General features: G+C 34.8%; 6 protein-coding genes across 6 annotated transcripts in view; 4 read left to right on the forward strand and 2 right to left on the reverse strand.

Annotated features, from left to right (window-relative positions):
* Positions 1-22648, forward strand: part of MED8 (mediator complex subunit 8) — a 32285-nt gene extending 9637 nt beyond the window's left edge. Inside the window, exons 2-3 of the mRNA XM_066406928.1 lie at positions 21697-21912; positions 21962-22648. Coding sequence (XP_066263025.1) covers positions 21745-21912; positions 21962-22573 — 780 coding nt within the window. The 5' untranslated portion in view covers positions 21697-21744 and the 3' untranslated portion in view covers positions 22574-22648. The remainder of the gene's footprint in view (positions 1-21696; positions 21913-21961) is intronic.
* LOC136419985 (acetylcholine receptor subunit alpha-like) lies at positions 11-2475 on the forward strand. Its single transcript, XM_066406599.1, has 9 exons — positions 11-231; positions 283-452; positions 509-553; positions 612-724; positions 775-976; positions 1032-1221; positions 1814-1966; positions 2025-2200; positions 2249-2475. Exons 1-9 carry the CDS (start codon positions 189-191, stop codon positions 2414-2416), a joined length of 1260 nt encoding a protein of 419 aa, XP_066262696.1. The 5' UTR covers positions 11-188; the 3' UTR covers positions 2417-2475.
* LOC136419986 (uncharacterized) lies at positions 7185-7818 on the forward strand. Its single transcript, XM_066406600.1, has 4 exons — positions 7185-7261; positions 7332-7480; positions 7533-7682; positions 7782-7818. The coding sequence occupies exons 1-4, from the start codon at positions 7246-7248 to the stop codon at positions 7785-7787; spliced, it is 321 nt and encodes a 106-aa protein (XP_066262697.1). The 5' UTR covers positions 7185-7245; the 3' UTR covers positions 7788-7818.
* Positions 9857-12779, forward strand: LOC136419775 (transmembrane reductase CYB561D2-like). Its single transcript, XM_066406314.1, has 3 exons — positions 9857-10206; positions 11565-11769; positions 11824-12779. The coding sequence occupies exons 1-3, from the start codon at positions 9961-9963 to the stop codon at positions 12123-12125; spliced, it is 753 nt and encodes a 250-aa protein (XP_066262411.1). The 5' UTR covers positions 9857-9960; the 3' UTR covers positions 12126-12779.
* LOC136419952 (KICSTOR complex protein kaptin-like) lies at positions 16312-18182 on the reverse strand. The gene is made up of 8 exons (XM_066406563.1): positions 17940-18182; positions 17649-17731; positions 17412-17597; positions 17199-17365; positions 16887-17147; positions 16701-16836; positions 16486-16647; positions 16312-16430 (listed from the first exon to the last, which is right to left on the reverse strand). Exons 1-8 carry the CDS (start codon positions 18139-18141, stop codon positions 16356-16358), a joined length of 1272 nt encoding a protein of 423 aa, XP_066262660.1. The 5' UTR covers positions 18142-18182; the 3' UTR covers positions 16312-16355.
* Mgat1 (alpha-1,3-mannosyl-glycoprotein 2-beta-N-acetylglucosaminyltransferase) lies at positions 18511-21356 on the reverse strand. The gene is made up of 6 exons (XM_066406523.1): positions 21198-21356; positions 20652-21114; positions 19883-20087; positions 19598-19826; positions 19178-19544; positions 18511-19123 (listed from the first exon to the last, which is right to left on the reverse strand). The coding sequence occupies exons 2-6, from the start codon at positions 21075-21077 to the stop codon at positions 19010-19012; spliced, it is 1341 nt and encodes a 446-aa protein (XP_066262620.1). The 5' UTR covers positions 21078-21114; positions 21198-21356; the 3' UTR covers positions 18511-19009.
* Positions 22649-22820: the final 172 nt, after the last annotated feature.

Below are 22820 nucleotides of genomic sequence, written 5' to 3' on the forward strand. Positions count from 1 at the left end.
AAAAGGTACCTAGCACAGTAGCCAGTATTCGCGTCTGTTTCACCTAATTAACATCATGTAAAAGGACTAAAGTGACCATTTCCCTTGGGGATTACCGACGATCATTTGATACATGGGCGTGCAGCTTCCACAGGATCTTGTTGCAACCTCAATAATATCTCAGTGTTTGTTCCATTTCATTTAGAGCGATGCTTCGTGCGGTCATTTGTGCCACCCTTATAGCTACCTCAGGTAAAGTTTTGCAAGCTCTATTTTCTTTTTTTAACTTTGCAAAAATTCAAGCGTACGCCCTTGAATCGGAGTCGAAATGCCCGGCCAGCTCCGGCTCCACAGCTCCATCCAGACTTAAGACGAGTCTATTGTGCGATTATGATAGTCTTATTAGACCTGTCAAGGACCATAGAAATGCCACCATAGTGCTCTTCAAGTTACTTTTAAAGTACCTCAGTTTTGTGAGTTAGAAAGTCCAAGAAACGTTTTGAACGTTCAATAATGTAATGAGTTTCAGGATCATTTCAATCACAGGTTGAGCGTCGATTCCTGGTTTAGCGTTGTAAGTAGCAAATTTATCATTGTTTTATCGATATAAAATATGCATTTCGATCACCCAGTTCTGGACCGACCAGCACCTGGTCTGGACCCCCGCCGACTATGAAGGCATCAAAAGTATCCATCTTTCGCCGTCATATGACATGTGGTCCCCAGATATCTCAATTTACAACAGGTAAACCCCTTTTTCTTACCCTTTAGAAATGTGACCATACTTTACCTCAGACACGACCAGTCGATTGACCCCAAAGCAATTAGCGACACAATGTGTACCGTGAACTACATGGGATCAGTACTTTGTGTGCCACCTCTCCACTTTGACACCCTCTGCGTCCCCAATCTGAAAAAATACCCATATGATACACAGGAATGCACTGTGAGGTTCGGCTCATGGGTGCACAAAGGGGAAGAGTTGTCGATCAAACCAGTAAGTGTCGCGCGTAATTTTGATGGACAAGTGGGCTTATAGGGAGATGTTCTAGTTTAACCCAGTAGTGGATACGGAAGATTTGGAGTCAGATGGGGAGTGGAAGTTGGTATCGTTTAGGGCGGTGGTTCATAAAGGGAACTATACCTGTTGTCCAAATAATACCTATCCCTCGGTGGATGTTATTTTGGAAATCAGGCGCAGCAGTGGGACGCACGTTTTTAATGTGGTACTGCCTTTATTGGGTACGTATTTTTGTGATTTTTATTTCAGAAGTGGAATGAAAATGGTCTGGTGTAAATAGTCTTTGTTTTGCACAGTGAGCACAAGTTCTATCACCATTGTCTCTTACATGTAGGACCAGTAGCGGATCTACCTCTGCGTAGAGTATTGAACTGTCCGCTACTGTTTTTATTAGTATTGAAAAGAAGCAATGCATTGCATACAATGGCTGCAAAAGCAAAATATTGCGTCATAGCGTGTGAATTTTAAATAAATAAAAATAGTTTACACTAGTATATTCACCATGATATCAAGAAAATTTTAGGTGAATTAAAGAAATTAACTTTATTGTCCTTTTTGAATATTTATTACTTTCATTTTTAAGAGTTAAAAAGGTCCTGTAATAGATATAGTAATAAATAAAACGATGGCATTTTCTAATCAGTGGCGAATCTTGAGGTATGTGATCCCCGTACAGCAACTGAACTGCTCGGCTATACATCCGCCACTGCACAAGTCACTGCATCATTTTAGTCTCCTCTTCTTTTGAGTCGTTTTCGTTTCATAATTTACATCAAAGCTTAGAACAACAATTATTGATCCCTCCTCTTTCAGTCTGCATCATGTTGACCATCACCACAATGGCCATGTCACCCCTCAATAAAGACCGCTTTATATTGGGCTGCGTCTCAGTTGTAGCACACATCTACCATGTCCAAAATCTAAGTTACATGATTCCGGTGACAGGAGAGGATCTTCCCAGCCTCCGTAAGCATTCTTTAATAATTAACTCATGAAGTGGGTGATATATGTATATATTTTCTAGTAACGATCTCTCGAGATTCAACATTACTCTCGGGCATGAGTCTGATATTCACAATCATCTTGAAAAATTTAATGCAAAGCAAGTCGCAGTGCCCCAATTGGATAGCAGGAACGGCTTCGGTTTTAATCGGCTCCAGGCCCGGACAGTTGATTTTCTTGCCAGACAGTTCGTTTAAGGTTTGTTCTAAACGTGTTTTGATTTTTTTCTTTGAGATTGATATTTAGGGCGCGGCAGCTGCTCAAAAACAGGAAGATGGTGATACGATCATTTCCAATATAGAAACGCCCACAAACTCGTCCACTTCCGACTGGTTCGTCATAGCTAAGCTGATCGATGTACTTTTGTGTATAATTTACTTCTTGGTTTACGCCATTATTCTCTTGTGTTTCTAGTTTTCAAGTACAAAACTGCAGCTTTTAGTCATTGAATAAAGTTTAATTTATTAAATAAGCAGAGCTGCGTTTATGTAAACCCACACCCTCTTATATTTATTTAAACAAATTAGGTATCATCTGCTTGACAACTTAGAGTAAATTTGTTTTACCCTATAAAAATCTATAGATGTAGGCAGTAACGGTTTTAAGGAGGGCGGTGATTAAATAAAAAATTTCCCCCAGGGTGCCAGACTTGCTAAGGCTTGCCTGGATGTAGGAGGTGCTATCGTTATATGAAAAAAAGTTTAAAATTTAAGGATAATCGATGCAGTCGTTTTCATTTGGTGCCTCGTGTGCATGTGCTGTTTGCTGAATCTATAAATCAATCGTGTGTACATAGATACACGTTTCAAGCTATAAAAGTCTATGTAGTATGTATGTATAAGCTGTTGTTTTTATTTAAAACCTGAAAAATTCTTAATAAAACTGTTCCAAATTTTTCTATCCCTCACCTCAGAAATTTGACGGTCTCAAAATCTCAAAAAGTTCTCAAATGTGCTCTTTAAAGGCCTTATTTATTATCTCTGCTAAGGACTCTGATGAGATTTAGAGTTTTTGTGAATTTTTCAAAGTTTGTTGCATCTTTTTTATTAGTTAAAGAGCTAATTATCCCTGACAAAAATGGAGGGTGGGCATTAAATTTTATCGCCTTTACTTCATATTTTTCGGCCTCATTTGAGCTGAGCTATTTTTAATTCTTACAAGTCACGTACACCTTTTTTAAGATAAATATAATCACTTAATCTCGAAAACGTAAAACAATATGAGCTAAACACTACTTTCGCATATCTGTCTGTTGATAATAGATATATCAATGGAAATTTAATGTTTCATATTTATTATAGAAATAATGCTTTGAATTCAATGAGTGAGAAATTGAGATTAAAATCTGTTAAAATGCAGCATAAAAACATTTTTCTCTTTAATTCTTAGAAAAGGAAATTTCCAAATTTTCGCAAATGTGCTCGACGCGTCACGACTTTGTTCCCATACGCAAGTCATGCTTCTAATGAAAAGAAATAAATCATTGCTTAATTACTGTACTTAATAGAAATTATTTCAGATATTTAACCTGCCAATAAATAATAATTAATTTGTTGAGAGTAGGACGGCTAGAGCCTGAATGCCACTGGAGTATGTTTTAGGCAAGATTAGGCTAAATGGCATTACTAAGTTAATCAGTATAATTCTTTGTTGAATTAATTGCTAAATTTAAATCGTTAATCGGATTGTTTCACTCGTCATTGCTTACATAGTGTAATTACTTCCTGCAATTATCTCTTTTAAGTATGAGGAACCCAAATCCTCAACTAACCTCCGGAAGGAAACTCTTGAGTTTTCTTCATGAGGATATATTTTCAAAGGGACGAAAGTTTTTTGCATTTTTTACCTTGTGCATTCCTTAAGATGTCAGATCCAATTCAACGCCTTTCAGCAATAAATTCATCATTGTCTTGCAAGAATTTTGCATAGTTTTGTCACGTATTTATGACAATAACAGCTAATCCCTCTCAAGGATAACCTGTTTAAATACATAAATAATTTATATACGGTTATTGTATTAATTGCAATTGATGATATTTGACTACCAGACCAATAAGAAGTAAATACCCTTTTCTTACCACTTGCGACACTGCATTTTATAATTTTTTTAACTCTTTTTTTTAAATTTATTTAATCACCTTCGGGTCACGTAAGAAGTCAGCCGGCAGCAATCACCACTTCACAAGAACTGAGATAAAAGAAATGAGGTTTCGACATCGAAAACTATGTTAATTTCCTGAAATGGGTATCAAATCACTGTCCAGAGACGTTTGCTGTTCTTGAAATCGCTGTTTTACCAGATAATGGCTGTGCTTACTTTTGCCATGTTTTGGATGTTTTTTGAATTTTACGAACGTGAATACGATTGTGGCATTTGGTGTTGTTGACCGCTACTGAAGTACTCAACTAATGGAAGTTTGTAGTGGGGTGGTGCAGAGGTTTGGACAAAATTGAATATTTATCATTTAACTCTTAAAATAGTGTTTTATTGGTTTGAAACGCTAAAATTCTACTTTTTTAGGGAAACACCCTATATATTATGGGATTTTTGAATTTACTACTCATTATGATCAATTCACAAATAAAAATTCCTGCACCTATCTCTCTTAGTTTTTGAGTAATATATGGATAAATAGAAGCATGCTTTCAATGCTTTTCGAAGGAGTTTTTGTCATAACTCTCTATATGTCCTGAAAATTCTATTTTTTCCATTGGATACTCTGTGCTTTATTAAACATAGATCTTATGAATTGCAAGAAATAATCCCTTTATTCACTTTGCTATAGAAACCTTTATCTGTTTTTAAACAAATTCAGTTTCTATGAAATAATGTTTTCTCAATTATGGAAATCAGTGTTCGCGAGACTTGGGACATGAAAAAATCCACTTTTTATATTTCTTAGTTTTTGAAAAAGAGACAACAGCTAAAATTTCTTCAACTTTCTCATAATTTTCAAGGTTTCGGATGATTCGTGTTAACGCTCTTTGCAGCTGAAAATAGAGAAGAGGCAAAAGATTTTTCAAATGTGACAAAAACCCAGGAAAAACAACTATTACAACCTCTGAAAATTTTGAGAAAAATTGAAGAGAAAAAATATAAGAAAAAAGCTTTTCATTATCGCAAACTGTTTTTCAGGAATTTTTGGGGAAATTTCAAAATATGACTGAAAATTTGCAAACTTTTCAAATAACAGTTCGTTAACATTTTCTATACAGTGTAGGAAATGTCCATACACAAAGATATCATATTTATGTCAAACTCGACGATCGACGACTAAACCCAAATGCGTAGTAACAACCGTATGCACTTACAGAAACAATTAGTTGTGACAATAAATTTTACATAAAATGTTAATTGAGATTAAAAAGAATCGATCGTTTTTTTTTAGGTTGTTTAGGTCTCCCAATGTCCTCATTTATAGTTAAATTTACTAATCAAGCTGCAATACTGTCATTTGGCAGCTGATATCAATCGATATGCAACACTCTTGACCAATCCAATGTTATCATAATTTATATTTAACGGGTATGAAAAACAGTCATATCTTAGTAAACAAAGATTTAATTATTTTAAAGTTACTATCTAATCTGCGTTTAGGACACTTCAGTCAACATATTAGTAGTTGAGATATTTTACTACGACGTTCGTATATTAAAAAAACTTGCCTAGCACTGCAAATTATGTTACAATAATTAAGTTTAAAACAAAATACGATTTGCAATGCAAATGGGCACGTTTCAGCCACAATAATCCCTTATAAAACTTAAGATGATAGTGGGATTAAGCACTTTACGATTAGCTGTTTGAAAATTAGCCATATAAAATACTGTCTACTAAGAAAATTGAGTTTGGGAGCTTTAACAAAACTTCAATTTATCCTTTCCAGTATGTACCCTTAATGGTAGCAACTCTTCTCCGAGGATAATACCGCCTTTCTGCACGTTCCCAGAACAAAGGATACACCACACATGGGACTCTTTTGGCTGTTAATTGTGCAGCAATCACTGTGCGAATTGTCCTAGAAACTGACGCGAAGTGGAAAGCTGGAAGTCCTTCAAAACTTCCAAATATGAATCGCAAAAACTCTTTAAATCCAAGAAATTGTAAATGACAACATGGTGAGGCATTTTTGTTTCCTCATTCGTATCACCTTGTAAATCGGATTTTTTCATACAAAAATTAAAGAGGGCTTGTTGAATGATGCGATTTGAAGTAATAGCGACTACTAATCAGAAATGCAAAAATTCAATTTAAAATCTCAAAAATGTATGGCAATAGAGCTTGGTCTTGTTTAAAAATAAAATAGCTCAAGCGCGTTAAATAATTTGACATCTGCACGATTCCGTTAGTCATTTTTTTAAATAAAAATATTGCTCCGTATACTGAATGACATAATTTTGTAAACAAATCGGCTATGTTGAAATAAGGGTAAAAATGGCGACAAATGAGGGACGCAAAAAATCCACTTTAGCCCCCAGATGTCGTAAATGGCAATAGCATGTGTATTTTCGTTTAAAAAAAAATAGCACAAGTAAATCGAATAGTTTAACAGTTGACGTCAGCCAGCATGCTCAATTACATTTGCACTTTAAAAAAATTAACATATTAATTGGCGTTAAGGATAGGGAGAAATCGATTATTTACATTTTTACTATCTAAAAATTATGGATAAAATCTTTTTCAAGTCTGGCTTCTTGGTTCCTAAAGTTCGTTTCAATGATAATCGGCCTCATAGAGTCCAACACTAGAACTTTCTCCTCATTCCTGAAGCCGATCCTGATCAAACTCACCCACAACATTCTGGGCTTAGAAGCTTTCGGCATAGGAATCGGATCCATATTTGAGATGCCTACTTTCTTTCGAAATGTCGGGTCTGATACTATTTATCGAGGGGGCTTGGCGTATGTGACCATCTGGAGCTGCTTGGCGGCTGTTAAGTAACTGGGATTGTAAATTAAGGGAGGTTTTCTTGAGGGAGATATTCTGCTATGTTTAGTACAGATTTGAATTGAATCTGGATGATTTATGTATGACAATAAATACATTTTGTTTGAGCTGAAGTTCCTCTTTTCACTACACCCAATGATAGATAAACTAAAAATGGCCACCTAATCTAAATCCTGCAGATAGTCTTTTCCTCGAAATCTCATTTCAAATCTTGGATCCCCCAATATCAAAGAATCCCCTATGCATCAAATATCCACAGTCGAGCAGCAAACGTCGGTATTTTTTGTTTAAAATAATGGTCGATTTTCATGGTAAGTTGAGCAGTACCTTTGAGACTTAATAGCACGTGAGGAAATCCCTTATCTACATCCCTTATTGTAGCCGTATTTAAAAGATGCCAAAGAGTACTCAACATCCTGTATTATGTTACTCTCGGTTGGACTACAATACTGTTATTTTCCATATTGTTTTATTACGACGAAATCTTCGCCCGATCCAGATTCTGGCACATAGTCCTAACAACTGCGGGGGTAAGTTGGGTTCTTTCATTATTTAGTAGAATTTGCTTCAGTTGATTCTCAGTACGTTCCATTGATGGCAGCAGGAATTAACATTTCTCACAAAAACGACATAATTGGGAAACAGTGCAGAAGGTTACCAATCCATGTAATACTCCTATCTTCCAGTCTAGTTTCTGTAACCCTGGGAATAGGATCGGAATTTATCGCTAAGGTATATGATGGAAGAAAGCATTTTGCAGTGCTTCATGGAGTTTTAGGTCCTTGTACGAAAACGAACATAAAATTCAATATATATATATATTTTTTTTAGGTTTAACATCCTATTTCCTGATGCTACTTTCAGTAGCAATTTCAGTATTAAAGTGGTGCCTCAACTCGGCACGGATGCCTTTAATCCACAATTTACTGGGTTTAATATCCTTCTGGACAGGACTTAATTCTCTATTCAGAAAGCTGCAGGTCATTGAAAATGTGTCTGAACCCAAGATGCTCTATTACTTCTTATATTGGGGGGTTATCTACATTGTACTCTGGACCTCTATTCCTGTTATATTTAAGATAATTCGCAGATTTATACGCGTTATACTGAATTTTGTCTAGATTTGAGGAATTACTGTGGTAGTTCTTGAACTAGTTAGTACCTATTTTAGAACTTAATATGTTGAATGATGCCAGTAAATTCGCAATAATTCCTAATGAAATTCGTCCGAAATTCGAGAAAATTCTAGACATTTCGAGAATGTTCTAGAAGTTGCTACCTTATCGAAAACTTGCTCCCACAATGGTTTTCCATCCTTCTTGCATCAAGGAGGCATGTTTTAATCAATTTCCAAATTAGATAAATTGATTTCTTTCAGTCAGTGAAAACCAGAGAAGAGATGGGTATATAAATGCACAACAATGCTTTCTGAATTGGTCAGAATGTGTAATAAATTAAAAATTACAGCGCGTTGATATGGGAAAACTAGAGACCTACGTGGCATGAAGTTACACAACTTCAATTTGCCCGAAATTCATTCCTCTCCTTTTTTCAAAAACCTTTACTATTAAGAAATTCAAAAATTGCATAAATACTGATGTTGCAGTGAACGTCAATGGACAAGACAACATTTTAAACTCTTTTTCGTTTGGTCAAATATGTATGTTAAAAATAAAAACCAGGGGTGTATGACGCAATATGGATTTCATGCGAATAGTAGGTTATAAATATTGTTATCAATAATTGAATAAATTTATCCATTCATTCAATGAAAACCTAGGGCGTATCAGGCACACTTTATTACTATAAAAATTTTTGAAAAAGCTGTTATCACGCAATTTAAAGTGAGTACTGATAACACGTTAATGGCTTTAGGCAATGTGGAAATTTTATGTGTACATTGCTCCATAGGAGAAGTGATATCTAAGGACCTATCAAGTAGATTTGCTTAGACAATAAGATTATGCTATTTCTTAAATTTCCTGAGTACCAGGAGAGAAGTCCGAAGTGTTTTCTTTTGGCTGAATTTAGATATCAGAAAACAGGGTCGCACCAGATACTTTGCCGCAATTTCTTCAAAAAATCATCAGCTTTAATCGTAAAAAACGGAGTTTTTTTTAAGTGAATCAAAAATCACGCGATGACAATGAATGTTTTGAATGATTTTCAATTGCCATCAACATCACTTTCAAGCACAAACAACTTTTCTGTGTTCAGCACGTTACTTCCGGATGATACAACAAATTCACTACGTCAAACTCAAGATTTTTTTTAGGCGAAAATACTAGTAACTTTATCGATTTCGAATCTTCATCCACAGGCCAAAAAAATCACGAACTTGACAATGCATAAACTGAACCGACTGAGGCAAAGCAGCAAAAGGTCGATTAGAAAATATACCCACTTGAGCCAAAAACGTATAATACATAACACTAAGTAGAGACACTTCTAAATTTTCACAGATTAGCTAACTCTACGTGATTAAAAGAATGTTTTGATAATTGACGTATGTACGTGACTGTTACTGGCTGATTAGAGAATAAAGGAAACCTTAGCTTAAGCTAAGAAACCTTCAGACGGCTCAAATTGAACAAAAGAAGAGAAGATTCTTCGATGGAACAAAGATCTAAAAGAGGGAGGCGACAAAAAATTGAGTTTAGAGGATGTCACTAAGTGATTCTTCACATTATAATCCCCGGTGGAAACTACAGTAAATTACGTCAATTTTTTTCTTTATGTAGTCTCTCCTCATATGATAGCCAGAAAGACCATGAGACATTATTTGAGCTGAGCCAAATGAGAATGTTGCGTCATCACCTCTGAGCAGAACCAATCTCCACTTTCCACTCAAAAAAATTAATATAAAATGTGACTTCCCCATCATGAATCCGCCCACTTGACGTACTTTCTCCAATGGAGGGAGCTTTTATATCTACTTCAAGAGAGTTTAAAATCACTGAGTTTGCTCGTAATGCGTTTTAGTCTTTGTCAGTAGCTGAACTTTAGCAACATGGGTGAGGAATCCGCTTCTACGACCACCATAAGTAGCATTACTACATCGTCGACCACGCACTTAGCCCCAAAACACAAGACTACTACTAGAGTAAATGTGACCACATTGCAAAGGTTCAGATGGATACTCAACACTCTCTATTACCAGCTAATGGCTACTCTTACCCTAGTGCTGTTTTGGTTCTTTTTTGACCACTCTAGTGATACAATTTTTACCACTCATTTGGTGTTGAGTACTGCTGCGGTAAGTTTTCGGAGAAAAAGTTTAAGGATCTAGTCACCCAAGAGTGATTTTGACGGGAATTATATTTACCTCGCTGATTATTGCATGTAACTTATAATTAAATATCTGCTTTTTCATTCACTATTTGAAAAAAAAACGGCTCCGTTATCTGTGCCTCTATAAACTATTTTTGCAAGAATTACATATAGAATTACCTTTGGAATTCATTTTTATCCAACATACGTCCTTGTGGTCCAGATGGTCCATCAGTTTACTGGTTCTGTACGTTCTAGAAATCTTCATATTCTCTGCAATGCCCCTGCATTTTATCGATTTTTCTGTAGTCTTTTTCTACCTTTTCCTATAAAAAGAGCACATTTCCGGGACAAAAAAACAACAAAAAAAAACACATTTTAGTTCTTATTATTCAAATTTCAAAAGTTATGGTTGAAAAATTACTAAAACTAACGCAGACTTTTATCAAAATTTTACTAAAAACAAAATCTTTTTTTAGTTCAACTTAGTACTAAAAAATTATACTGATACCTGCGGCGATATTCAACATCTAAATTTTTGACGAAACACTGTTTAAAAAAGCTAATCTTTAAGAAAACTCGAAACTACTTGTTTTTAAGATACAAAGTGCTAAAAGCTGAGAAATAATGGAGGCATTTACATAGGATGGCTTTTTGTAAAGTATTTAATCGGTGGATAAAGGTAATTTATTTCAATAGACTCACATGAAATAAGTATTAGTAATAATTCATCGTAATTAAAAGCCAGATTTGAACAAAGAAAATTATAGGAATTTTTAGACACGATTCAAAGAATGTGTAGCTTCGCGTTAATCGTAATTTACCCCACACTGACTGCAGTTGATTGAACGATGTTATCACCTCGACATCGTTCGGCTTCGAACAATCGAGTGAGTTTCGAAATTCATCTTATATGAAAAATTCCATGACTTCTCAATATCGGTTGAAGTCACGCATGTGATGTACTTGAACCCTTTGCATAAGCTTACAGATATTATAATATCAAACGTTGACAGTCACAGTGAGCAATATTCTCTAATTTTTGACTCTATTCTCTTTTGTTTATTATATCCCTGATGTTTTCCAAATGGCGTTCAAACTGCAAAAATCGAATTTTGTAGATAATTTCTGATATCCCAAATACGTTACGTATTTTTTTATATATCTATTATTTAGATCGTTTATATTCTTGGAAGTTAGCTGTTAGTAGATGAGTATTTTCTTTAATTTCTTTATTTTATTTTCTCTCCTCGTTATTCTCTGAGGTTACAGACATTTTTTTAAACGTGAGACTATATCCGTCAATAATTTTTCTTTAATTTTTAACTTTCTTTTAAATTACAGTACATTCCCTTAATGGCAATCTCCATAATACTATTCTCCGAGGACAACGTTACAACCCTGTACATCCCCCGAACCAAGCGAAATAAAATCCACGGAATCCTCCTCATCATCAGTGCTGTTTTTGTTACCATCGGGATAGCAGTAGAAATCCACGACAAGAACAAATTCAAGGAACGCCATTTTATAAGCAAGCACAGCATTTATGGTATTAATTTTGAAATTTATCTAAGTTTTATCTGAAAGGAAATTTTCCCATCAGGTCTGGTCTCCTGGATCCTGATTTTCGTCTCCCTCCTCCTAGGAGTAATCGCGGCCAATACCAGGACATTTTGCACCTTTGTTCGACCAATAGTAGCTAAATTTATCCACAATTTCCTGGGGTTAGCAGCTTTCGCATTGGGCCTCGCCTCTATATATGTGGAATTGAGAATCTTCAAGGCATATAAGATGTCAGACGACCTTCTGATAGGAGTAAAGACGCTGTTCATCTTACTCAGTGTCTGGAGTGGACTGGCTGCTTTGTACTCTTTGGTACACCAATTCTTCGGCATGTTTAGATAGATTTGCATACTATCCATTAGTTCTCAAATTACTACGTTTCCATGGGAATTGAAAATGTTTTCAGTATTGAATTTAGTCATGTACACTTGTTTTCATTTCGATTTCAATCTCGTTTTGCCTAAAGTTTGAAACCAAGGGAAATATGCCAGATTTATCAAATGTCAACTCAATTGCCTTTTTTAAAAACTGACTATAATATTACACTTATTTGTTTTTTTTTTTCATGATATTTTATTATTTTAACGGCACTGTCCAATGACTACTTTGATAGCAGTCAGTCGTCTTTGTCTTTTGTCAAAATTTCAATCTGGATTCAATTTAATTCGCTTTCAAAGTTGAAAGTTTCAAAACCGAATTGAAAACAAAATGAAAATCAGTATGAAAACTCACGCAAATGCCAATACTGGAATCGTTTTCAGAACGAATTGAGCTTGTGTGGAAACGTGGTAAGTACTCAGTCAGTTATACCAAAGTAGATTCGACTTAGAAGTCAAGAGAGATCTGTTATTGTTGTAAGTTGGAAACATCTCCATAAGTATCAATATAACTTAAATCTTTGGTTAATTACTGGAAAACTGTTATTTGATGGTAAAACTTTACAAAACAGATGGGGCCGATTTCACTGTTTACAGGGGGATATAGCGTGCATATATTTTGGGAGGATAAGAGCCTTTATTATATACCCTTCCGATAATATACTATTAAAATAGAGATTTTAAAGGCAGATACAAATATGAACCAGAATGCTGTAACGTAGCATTGTCCCGCACCAAGTATGGACGGTACTGTGTAACAGCTTCGCGTAATCTGTTACAGCAAAGAAATAAGGCGCACGCGCTGGTGTTGCACCGCATTGCTGCATGTCTGAACAGATTTCTGCAATACGGCCACGATTTATTTTCTGTACCTAAAAATAGGTATAAAAATTTTGCAACTGGTTAAAAATAACCAGTTTTAATGGAGTGGACGGAAGAATCTACCACTAATTTTATGAATAGTTATCATAAAGGTGTGTACAAATACGCAACAGATCTTATTGCAACATCGTTGAGCAATATGTTTTAGTTGTATATCTAGAATTTTTGCGTAATAAAACATTTTTTCCATAAATCCATCAAAATCAAAAGACAAGTCCGATTAAGATGGGTGTTGCTGCACAAGACATAGGGCGTTTCATAGACATACCGTTGCATGTATGTTTGTACGAGCCTCAAAAGTACTTATATGAATACTTAAAATTGCAACAGAATTGGTGTTTCCATTAAATGGAAATGATATTATCATCTATATTTAGACTCATTCTATTTTGAACACCTGTGATGTGTTATTATAGTGCGGTTTTAAAATCAAGCAATTGGGTTTTATGATGCTCCATTGTATTACGGGGGATTATTCTTAAAGATTGAAACAATTTAACTATATGGATTGGCAACCTCGTTTACTATTAATTTCTGGCAATTCTAACAGTACCCATATTATGGGTGTTTTTTCAGAATACCCAATTCAATTCACCCATGCTATGACACATAGTCTTGTGCCCCACTTCTGTAAGTTTATGTAGTAAGTACGTCTCCTTAATGGCACATGTAGTAATCTCCTTTTCAAAGGACAATTTACCCATTCTGTATGTACAGAGGGTGAAAATCAACGTCATCCATAATTCTTTGCTCTTCTTGAATTGTCTCTTCGTAATTAACGGAATCTCCATAGAAATTCTCAGCAAACTTAAGAATGATAGAATTCATTTTAAAAGGACTCATTCATGCTTAAGTCAGTCTTAAGTTGGTCTAATCAAATGGTGATTGAGTTAATACGTTCTAGATTTGGCTATGGTTTCAAAAATTCAGATTTTCGTCAAATATTTGAGGTCTGTGGTTGCGAAGTTGGTGTACAATCTTTTGGAATGAGTGCGTTTATACTGGAGGTTTTTGCTGTTTTGTTTATGTAAAAGTCCAGCCACTGCAAGGGTAACATACAACAAGGTAGTGCATATCGTGCCAGTTATGTGGTGACTGGATATATTGTAGTTTGGAGTTTATTGGCGGCTTTAAGGTCTTTGTATTTTCAAATTAAAGAGCTAATTTCATAAAAGGTTTGCAGTTTATATGAGTAGGAATCTTGATGATATAATAGAATGTAGAATTCCCTAATGTCATCAAACTTATAAAACAATTATATTGATCAAATCCGCAGATAATTGAATTTTAAAATATTCCCGAGGTATGGTAAATTTGCTTCTTAAGTATGGATATATGAAATCAAATTTAAATTTTATTAAAATTAAATTAACTTCTATTACGAAAGGCCTAACTAACACAACAATCCATTATTCACGACTAGTTAATATTTATTTGAAAAAATATCACATATCGTGGGCAAAACTCCGCATCACTAAATTTCACAAAAGTAACCCCATCAGCTCTAATGGCGGTGTCACAACCTTCAGGAGGAAGCTGCAACTCATTATTTCCAATTCCCTTATTCTTAATTAACACATCAGTAAGGATCAGGATTTTAAATTTAGACTCCTTTTCACAGAAATTGGAAGCAAATTTGGGCCTCGGGGTAAAATTCACACCTTTCCCGAACTTATGCCCCCTCTCAGCCCCATTAAATCTCCAATCAAAGTTGTAGGTGCAGATACTGTGCACATACTTCAATTTAGTACCATGGAAGAGTTGAAGAGGTTTTATTCCTGAGTATTTGAGGTGTCTTGTAAGACAAAAGGAGATTTCTAGATATGGATTATGGATTTCTTTGATATGTAGCACGGAAAGCCTTGGAGGGAAGAGGGATTTGATTTCCAGGAATTTTTGGGAGTTCAGGGAAATTTCCTCATAGTGCACAACTTTATTGAGCAATAACATTGTCTGGCGATTACTCATGAAGAGAAGAGAAGGATTTCTGAAGATTTTATTAGAATCTGGTTTTCTTGGAGCATTACCAGTCCTCTCAATAGCACTCAAAAATGGATTTACATGCTCAGAACTAGAATTAGTAGTAACTTCTTGTACTTCATTAGGTGCAGAATGTTTCTTTTTCTTAGTTTTTCTGCGTTTTTTTTTAACAACATTAACTGTGCTATCAGAGGAAAAGTGGAGGTTTTCCAAAAGATATATGCAGGGGGATAAGTTAGGCTGAAAAGGAGTTGCATCAGTAGATAAGGCACTAAGTTGGTTCATTGTGGATCAGTCTTTTGGCAATGCTTAACCTTCGAAGTATTCTCTGGAAAAAGGAAAATTTCCTACAGAGAAGTCGACAGGATTGAGTAAAAGGTTATTACTTTTAATCAAGATTCTGAGAATGTAATGACTCAATTACAATTTTTCTTTCTAAAACAAATACACTTCACATGCTGATATTCACTACATGATACCCATTATACTGGGCTACATAATGCCAGTTGCATAATAAATGATCATAAACAAAATAAATCGAACAGTGTTGGTTTTGCACTCAATTCGTTTGGCCCTTGTGAGTAAATAATTGAAGAAAATTTAATTCAAAATTATGGTGCCGCCAGCCTGAACTTAAAAAGAAGTTCTCACCTACATATTTTTAAAAGAATAAAATTGACTTACCTTAAAGTCTTGTCGAGAGCATTTCTCTACCTTTACACTACTTTTAACACCAGCTATTTTTGATATTCAGTAATCAACACCTTGATGGATTTTGTTTAGGGATTTTACCGGTTTTAAACAGCATTATTAAAAATTTTGATCAAATAAAGTATTAAACTAATGGTGATTGACAAGGAATTTGTGAACAGCGAGATATTTTTGATATTAGAGATATTAAAAATATGTAAAAATCCCAAATTAAATGATAAAACTAATTCTAGAACTTCTAAAATGCGTCCAAAAACAAAAGAAAAACAAATGTGGAAATCAAACAGCTGATTCGAATAGCATGGTAAAACGAGCAATCCTTGACAAGCGCATCACCTTCCATCTCTTTTGTAACGAAGCGAAAAAGCAGGGATCTGACAAGGACAACACTAGATAATATCTAGCGTATTTAATTGTTATTGTTTATGATTATGAACGTGACGATTTGATACCATTTTTAGGAGGTAGTAACCATTTTTTCGTACACTTTTAAGATTTATTACTTGAGGATTAAATTCTCAAATCAGTAAAAAAAACTAAAATTTCACACAAAAAAATCTATAATCAAATTAATAATTGTTGGAAAACACAAGCTTGTTATATCATATTAAATTCTTCTTCTTCACGAAGAAATTCGTGGTATTGTGACTGCCTCTATCCAATCATTCAACTTTTTCTGGACAAATACTGGGTCATGCTAAAAGCGTATTCCTCAACTCTTACCCAAACTGAAGCCAACTAACTATACATGCCTGCAAAATGTGGATTCCTTTCATTGAAGATACAATTAACTCTTTAATCCCATCCCCAGAAATATCAATATATTTCAAAGATAGAACCGGAGCTACGATATGTTTTATTTCCTCTAAGTACCATTTCTTGTCATTTTCGTCACATTTATACAAAATAATTTCCTAAAATCGCAAATAATAAAGACAACAGATACAAAAACTAAATTAATACAAACTCCAGAACTAGTTCCCAGCAAAATCTCTTTTTGCCCATCGAAATCTATGTCTGCCACAACACAGCTATTAAACACAGTGCAACTATCATACCTAGGTAAAGTTATATAGTCACTAAGACCATATTTTAGCACATCCCTGTAAATAAGAACTACTAAGAACAATTCTCTATACACAATAAAATTTACCTAAAATGCACTGAGGGTAATATTGAATTGACCACCACTAAATTTACTATTTGCCGTGCATCTTTCTTATCCAAAACCAGGCTAGAAGGAAGTTTATTAAGTAATTTTTCAGGCGGCTGGATTCTGTTTTCCAAATAAATGTAAACTTGAGCAATATAATTGTTGAATCTGGTGGAAAAGTTGTAGATTATTTTCTTCGTTTTGGTGTTTATTTTCAATAATTTTACATAACCACATTCACAGCCAAAAGCAGTTAAACGCCTGCAATTATTGTCATTTAGACACTGCATTACTAAAAAAATATGGTCTTACTCCTCATAATTATTCATATGGCATATATCAATCCATACTATGGGACTGGGAGTTTTAGGAAACTCTGGAAACATTTCTCTGCTGTCCACTTCTTTGTAGGTATGCTCAGTGGTATTTTCACGGTAAATGTGGACTACATTGTCACTTCCTGATAGAATAAACACTATCTAATGGGAAACTTAGAACAGGCTTTAAAGGCAAAAAAAGACTCACTTCTTTATTTGCAATTTTATCATCATTCCAAGTGAAAAATTCTGTATGCATTAGTTTATATGGAATGTAATTGAGTTCCACAGTTAAACAATTTTGGGCAATATTTTCTATGTTAAAATCCTCATGTTCCTCCAGTTGGGAGTAGATGTTTAAGAAGGTTTCTAGTGTGTCTGAATCATTACTGTTCTAGGGTTTTATTCATCAGTAAAGTGTGTTTATTTTGTTGACCAAATATACCTTGATAATGGTAATTCCTATTACCACTTCATTGGTAATTGCAGATTTATTGAAGGCATCCATTGAAATTATTTCTGCCCCACCTAAAGGACAATTTAAGATGACTTTTAGCTTTATGGAGAATGTAATTTTTGAAGATTGAAGGTAGTAAATAAATATGGTATTCCATAGTTTCATTTGCATCATTTGGTATTATAAGAAAAATGATCTGAATTAATTACTGTTATGGCTTACAAAACAACTAAAGGCATAAGAACATTTAAGGTATAGTAATGACTGGCATCTACTTACTTGGAATATAAGTAAAGGATATCTCTTTGGAGGTTGGGACTAAGCCCTGGGAGGCTTCTAAATATTCAAAATCATAAATTTCTCGCTTCAGGGATGCTGCTAAAATTAGCATTTTGTCGCTGGCCAGTTTCAGCTCTGATAATGTGTAAATGTTACCCTGAGACGGAATATGGAAATAATGGGCATCTTTAAACTGGTCCATGTTTATTATTTCGATAATAATATATTAATGTTTATTTCTTAAAAAAATTAATTTGTTTACATCCTAAATAAAAGTGAGGTTATATGCAAGTAATCATTAGTGTTGTTATTCATATTCGTGCGAATAACGTCATTTGTTTCTATTGGTTGGAGAAATTATTTTTAACCAGTGGGAACGTCTAGTATAAATTACGTCCTCAACATCACATTTCCGATTACCTTAAAGTTGACATTCTTAAAAACAGCACCTATCGCAAATAAGCCCGGGTATAAAATACTCTGGGGGTTAAAAGTGTTTAATCAAATTTTCAGTTAATACACCTCACATAGACTGAGAAATTAAACCAAAATTAATGAAAACAAAGACAATATAAATAAAACTTTATTTACAATTACATCTAATAAATTACATTATTTACAAAAAAATGCTACAATTTTAAATTGTTTGTCCCATTACGTAAGTATCCCATAAATACTCGTATAAAAACCTGCTTACTGTAGTACAATAGTATAATAGCGAGATACAAATTTGTTACTGTTTCGGCACAAATCTGTATTTTCTTTGACACCACAAAAACTGACATAAAACCTCCTTGAAAATCTCCATAAACTGTTTCTGAAAAGTAACACTTAATACTTAGTAGACTGCCTGCTTCAAAAACAAAATATCAATACATTATACACACAATATACATATCTATTTCCAAATTTTCATTCAATAACGCCTTTGGTTTAATACTACTTATAAATCTATAAAGAAATAATTTACATACAAACCATATATGTCATGGTTTCCCTCTTTTCTATAAGTTTGGCAAAAGAAATCGACCCCACACTTTCAAGTCAAAATGCCCTACCACACCCTGTTGTTAACTCCAGCTCAGCTCATACCCTTTCCAGTTGACGCTGGGTGCCAAATGCACCGTTCTTCCCTTGTAGTGGAACGTTATGATGCCCTTATATGCCATTCTTGGAACTCCACCCTAAAAGAATATCCATTCATAAAATTTGAATATACTTGCATTATCTTAACTCACTCTGAAGTCATCCATAAGGCCCAGTTTCTTGGTGATTATCTTATATTCATTCAGTTTCCTGTAGGTGATCCGAACAGGCCCATTGAAGCTGATATTATTGTTACGTAAATCCTCGTAATTCACCACTGGACATTTATACACAGCGCCCACGAAATCCTTATCGTAATTCTCTTTCAGTAAATACGTGAGGTTCATCTTCGAAAACGGCACAAACTCCTCGTTGAGCTTGATGTACTTTAAATGTTTTTCAAAGTACATGCCGTTGGAGACGCCGATTTTCCCAAAAGTCTTTGTTCTCGATATTTCTGGCCTTATACAGGATCGCTCTTTGCGTTGCGCCGGTTCCCTGATCCAGTCATCCCAATAACTGAAAACGTTCTTGTAATCTCCACTACAAAAACATTTATGAAAACAACTTACGACCTGGGCCATTTCGAATAGAGCTCCAGCCACAAATTTCTAGTCATCATCCACCCCAATCCAGGAAAAAAGTCGGTTCTATACAACAAATCTGGTCTCTCAGCATTAACTAAACCTTCTTTGCCATTATCATTCCAAGCAGACACACACCATAATGTAGGATCTTTCTGCAGCAAAGGATAAGTACCTAAGAAGTATTCATAAAAATCTGGGGCTATTTCTAAGTCATCTGCAAAAATATTTTGTTCCAGAAAGAGAAAAATTCAGTGAGAAACAATAAAATACCTTCAACTACAATCACAGTGCTGAAATTAAAGTTAAAGAACATTTGGTTTAAGGCCCAGCCATAGTGGCGAGCTATTTTGAAGTACCCCTTGAATTTCTTCTCTTTGGGGGGTACTTGAATATCTGATTGATCAGGTTGTTGGATTAGAGTCAGTTGGGACCCATAGCTGCGGATTTTGTTGGCTGTTTCATCATGATCACAATCCTGCAATATAATTGTTAAAATATTAAAAGTAGAAAAAGTTTATTTTAAAAGTAAAGAGGTTGATTCAGATTTTTACAATACACTAATCTACCTTAGGATTTAAAAATAAACCATTTAGATCTTTTGCGATGAAACTTAAATTACTTTAAAAATTACATGAAGATTGTTTTAAGGGGATATTTAGAAATGAGTTGGTTTTGTAATTTTTAGGAGAATTTTTCTTATTATATTGATTTTTTCCAATATTATGTAAAGTTATAGTTATGTAAAGTAAGACAATTTCCACTCTGACTCGAGTACATTGACTCTAAAATAGGTTAAAATAAACATTGGCCATGCCATTAGCACTGTTATTATTGTGATTATAGCTTATGGATAATGAGTTGTGCTTTCTGGTAATATTTGCCTATATAATAGAACTAATAATTGATAGTGAATACAATTCTTATATATCTTCAAGTTATATTACCTATTTAACATTATTTAATCACAGCAATAAATTATTATTAAAGACAAAAGCAAATAAACTTCACGTAATAATACGGGATTTTCCAAACTACTTACCTGAGTAACAATAATTGGAAATTTCTCAGGATCAGGCCTGTACTGTAGCAACTTATCTAAGCACCTACCAACACTCACTCTATTGCAGGCAAAAACCAATATTGGCAACTTCCCTTCAGGTGAATCTACCCCTGGAGCCTTAGGGTTAACCATAAGCTCAGCTTTGGAGGCTCCATCTTCCCCCTGTTCCTCAGCAAGAAGTTCTTGACTAACTTGTTTTTTTTGATCCAAAAAATCTTGGGTTTGCTTTATAATTTCATTGTTGGATTTGAACTGGTGCTGAATGCCCTCTTCTAGTTGAATAATTTGCGAGTAAAGATTTTTTCGGTTTTGCTCTCCAAAGTTGTTTGAAAACACCAGGAAGAGGACAGTGAGCCAAACAGTAGCGACACAAACGAAAGCAAACACTGTCCGCTTTACCCTCATGTTACCAAATATGTGGGAGATTTGGTGGATTAAGAGCCTAAAAGGGATTTGATTGTGAAATTGTTGGGAATCAGTGAAGTTGAACAGAAAATTGAATGGGACTTGTGTAAGATTGCTTACCTTTGAAACCATGTTAGTTCCTCCTGACAGTGCAGTTTTGCAGGGAAATTGTGTAGGTCACACAGACTAGATACTGGGAAATGATATTAAAACCCACATACCTGGAACTGAATTTTTTTCTTAAAAAATTATTTAAAAAATTGGGGGACTAACTTTAAAATGACCACATCAGAACAAGGTATTAATGGGTGAATTCAGGAAGTCAAGCGCTTTAAATCGCAGTGGAACGTTTAAATGGCAAAAATGATTAAACACCGCACTTGCTTAGGATTATGACAGAAACTTGAATGTATCCAATGAGTGACGTGCCATTGGATATTTAAAACTTTTTAGTAAAATCACTAGTGTTGTCATGCTATCTTTTCCTAACTACATATATTAGAGTGAGACACTAAATTGATTTAGCCATTTGTAATATTTAAAAACTTCATAGTATTTAGTAATTTTGAGGTTATGTTTATACTCAAGTCAAGTGTTTATTGGGGATTGGCGAATTTAGAGATTAATAATTTTTATAAAAGAAAATAGATAATTTTTAAATAAAAAAATGCAGCAAAGGGAAGAAAAACAGCTGGAATCCGCCCTTGAATCTATAATCCAAAGGGTGAACGATCTAAAACAGTCTCTGGCAGCAATGCTGTTCAAATTAGACACTGAGTATGAGACATTAAATTGGCCCAAGTTCCTCGACAATTATGCCCTAATTTCTGGGCAGGTAAGTTCTCATATATCAGAAAACAAGGACTTTAAAAATGAAATTTCAGCTAATCTCCTTGTCAAAAGTACTGAGCCACGACAAATGCCCTAACCTGCGTAATCTCACAGTTCTTCCTCTAATGCTTTCCCCTGAGAGGGATGAACAGCTTATACAATCCACTGAAGGCAGAGTCCCCACGTTCTCCCACGACCTAGTTCCTGATTACTTACGCACAAAATTGGAACCTTTAGCTGAGCAAAAGATGCTCCAACTAGAACACAAAGCCCAAAATTTGCAGTTTGAAAATGCACAGAAACAAATTGCAACCTACCAAAAAGTGGTCTCTCATGTTTGGGATATTGTGATTAAGGCCCGGGAAGAATGGGAAGTTGAGGCATCTTCCAGAGGAAGTACTCAACAAAATTCCAGTGTTGCAGATACACATTTATTGGTAGCTGCAGTGGGGATGGGAAAAGGGTTGAAAATGGGGGCCAATCCTAATGGACAGCCAAATCCCACTTCAGGAGGGATGATGGTGGCTCCACAAGGTAGGCCAGGAGGGCCCCCAGGACAGTCAACTTTGCCTGCTGGTTCACAAGGAATGGGCATGAATAAAGCTCCATCAGCGATTAAGACGAACATTAAAAGTGCGAATCAAATGCACCCTTATGGGCGTTAGGAATGAGTCTTATAGTATTTATTGTTTAAACTGTGCAATTGTGAATGTTTGTGCATAATAATTTTTTTATTTTGAGATATTAATTTTTTTACGGACCCTTCAGGCATTTCTCTCCTTCCAGCGATATCCTAATTTGATTTAAACGTCCCGCCATAATCCTAATGAAACCTGGGAAATTTTCAATTACTCTTAGTAGTAATCAACTACTTCTCTTTTACCATGTGTCCTTTTTTAATTCATCGCCATA

The sequence above is a fragment of the Euwallacea similis genome, chromosome 3 (assembly GCF_039881205.1).
Source record: "Euwallacea similis isolate ESF13 chromosome 3, ESF131.1, whole genome shotgun sequence".
Classification (NCBI taxonomy): Eukaryota; Metazoa; Arthropoda; class Insecta; order Coleoptera; family Curculionidae; genus Euwallacea; species Euwallacea similis.

Bases quoted from the DNA above. Each gene is read 5' to 3' on its own strand.
- LOC136419986 (XM_066406600.1), top strand. The intron at 7,481-7,532 runs GTAAGTTGGGTT...GTTGATTCTCAG, and splicing joins TAGTCCTAACAACTGCGGGG to TACGTTCCATTGATGGCAGC.
- LOC136419952 (XM_066406563.1), bottom strand. From the start codon at position 18,141: ATGGACCAGTTTAAAGATGCCCATTATTTCCATATTCCGTCTCAGGGT. The intron at 17,366-17,411 runs GTGAGTCTTTTT...GTTTCCCATTAG, and splicing joins ATAAAATTGCAAATAAAGAA to ATAGTGTTTATTCTATCAGG. The intron at 16,837-16,886 runs GTAAATTTTATT...TCTTATTTACAG, and splicing joins TTACCCTCAGTGCATTTTAG to GGATGTGCTAAAATATGGTC.
- Mgat1 (XM_066406523.1), bottom strand. From the start codon at position 21,077: ATGAGGGTAAAGCGGACAGTGTTTGCTTTCGTTTGTGTCGCTACTGTT. The intron at 20,088-20,651 runs GTAAGTAGTTTG...ATTATATTGCAG, and splicing joins TTCCAATTATTGTTACTCAG to GATTGTGATCATGATGAAAC. The intron at 19,827-19,882 runs GTATTTTATTGT...ATATTTTTGCAG, and splicing joins CACTGTGATTGTAGTTGAAG to ATGACTTAGAAATAGCCCCA.
- LOC136419775 (XM_066406314.1), top strand. From the start codon at position 9,961: ATGGGTGAGGAATCCGCTTCTACGACCACCATAAGTAGCATTACTACA. The intron at 10,207-11,564 runs GTAAGTTTTCGG...TTTAAATTACAG, and splicing joins TGGTGTTGAGTACTGCTGCG to TACATTCCCTTAATGGCAAT. The intron at 11,770-11,823 runs GTATTAATTTTG...TTTTCCCATCAG, and splicing joins AAGCAAGCACAGCATTTATG to GTCTGGTCTCCTGGATCCTG.
- LOC136419985 (XM_066406599.1), top strand. From the start codon at position 189: ATGCTTCGTGCGGTCATTTGTGCCACCCTTATAGCTACCTCAG. The intron at 1,222-1,813 runs GTACGTATTTTT...CTCCTCTTTCAG, and splicing joins TGTGGTACTGCCTTTATTGG to TCTGCATCATGTTGACCATC. The intron at 1,967-2,024 runs GTAAGCATTCTT...TATATTTTCTAG, and splicing joins AGAGGATCTTCCCAGCCTCC to TAACGATCTCTCGAGATTCA.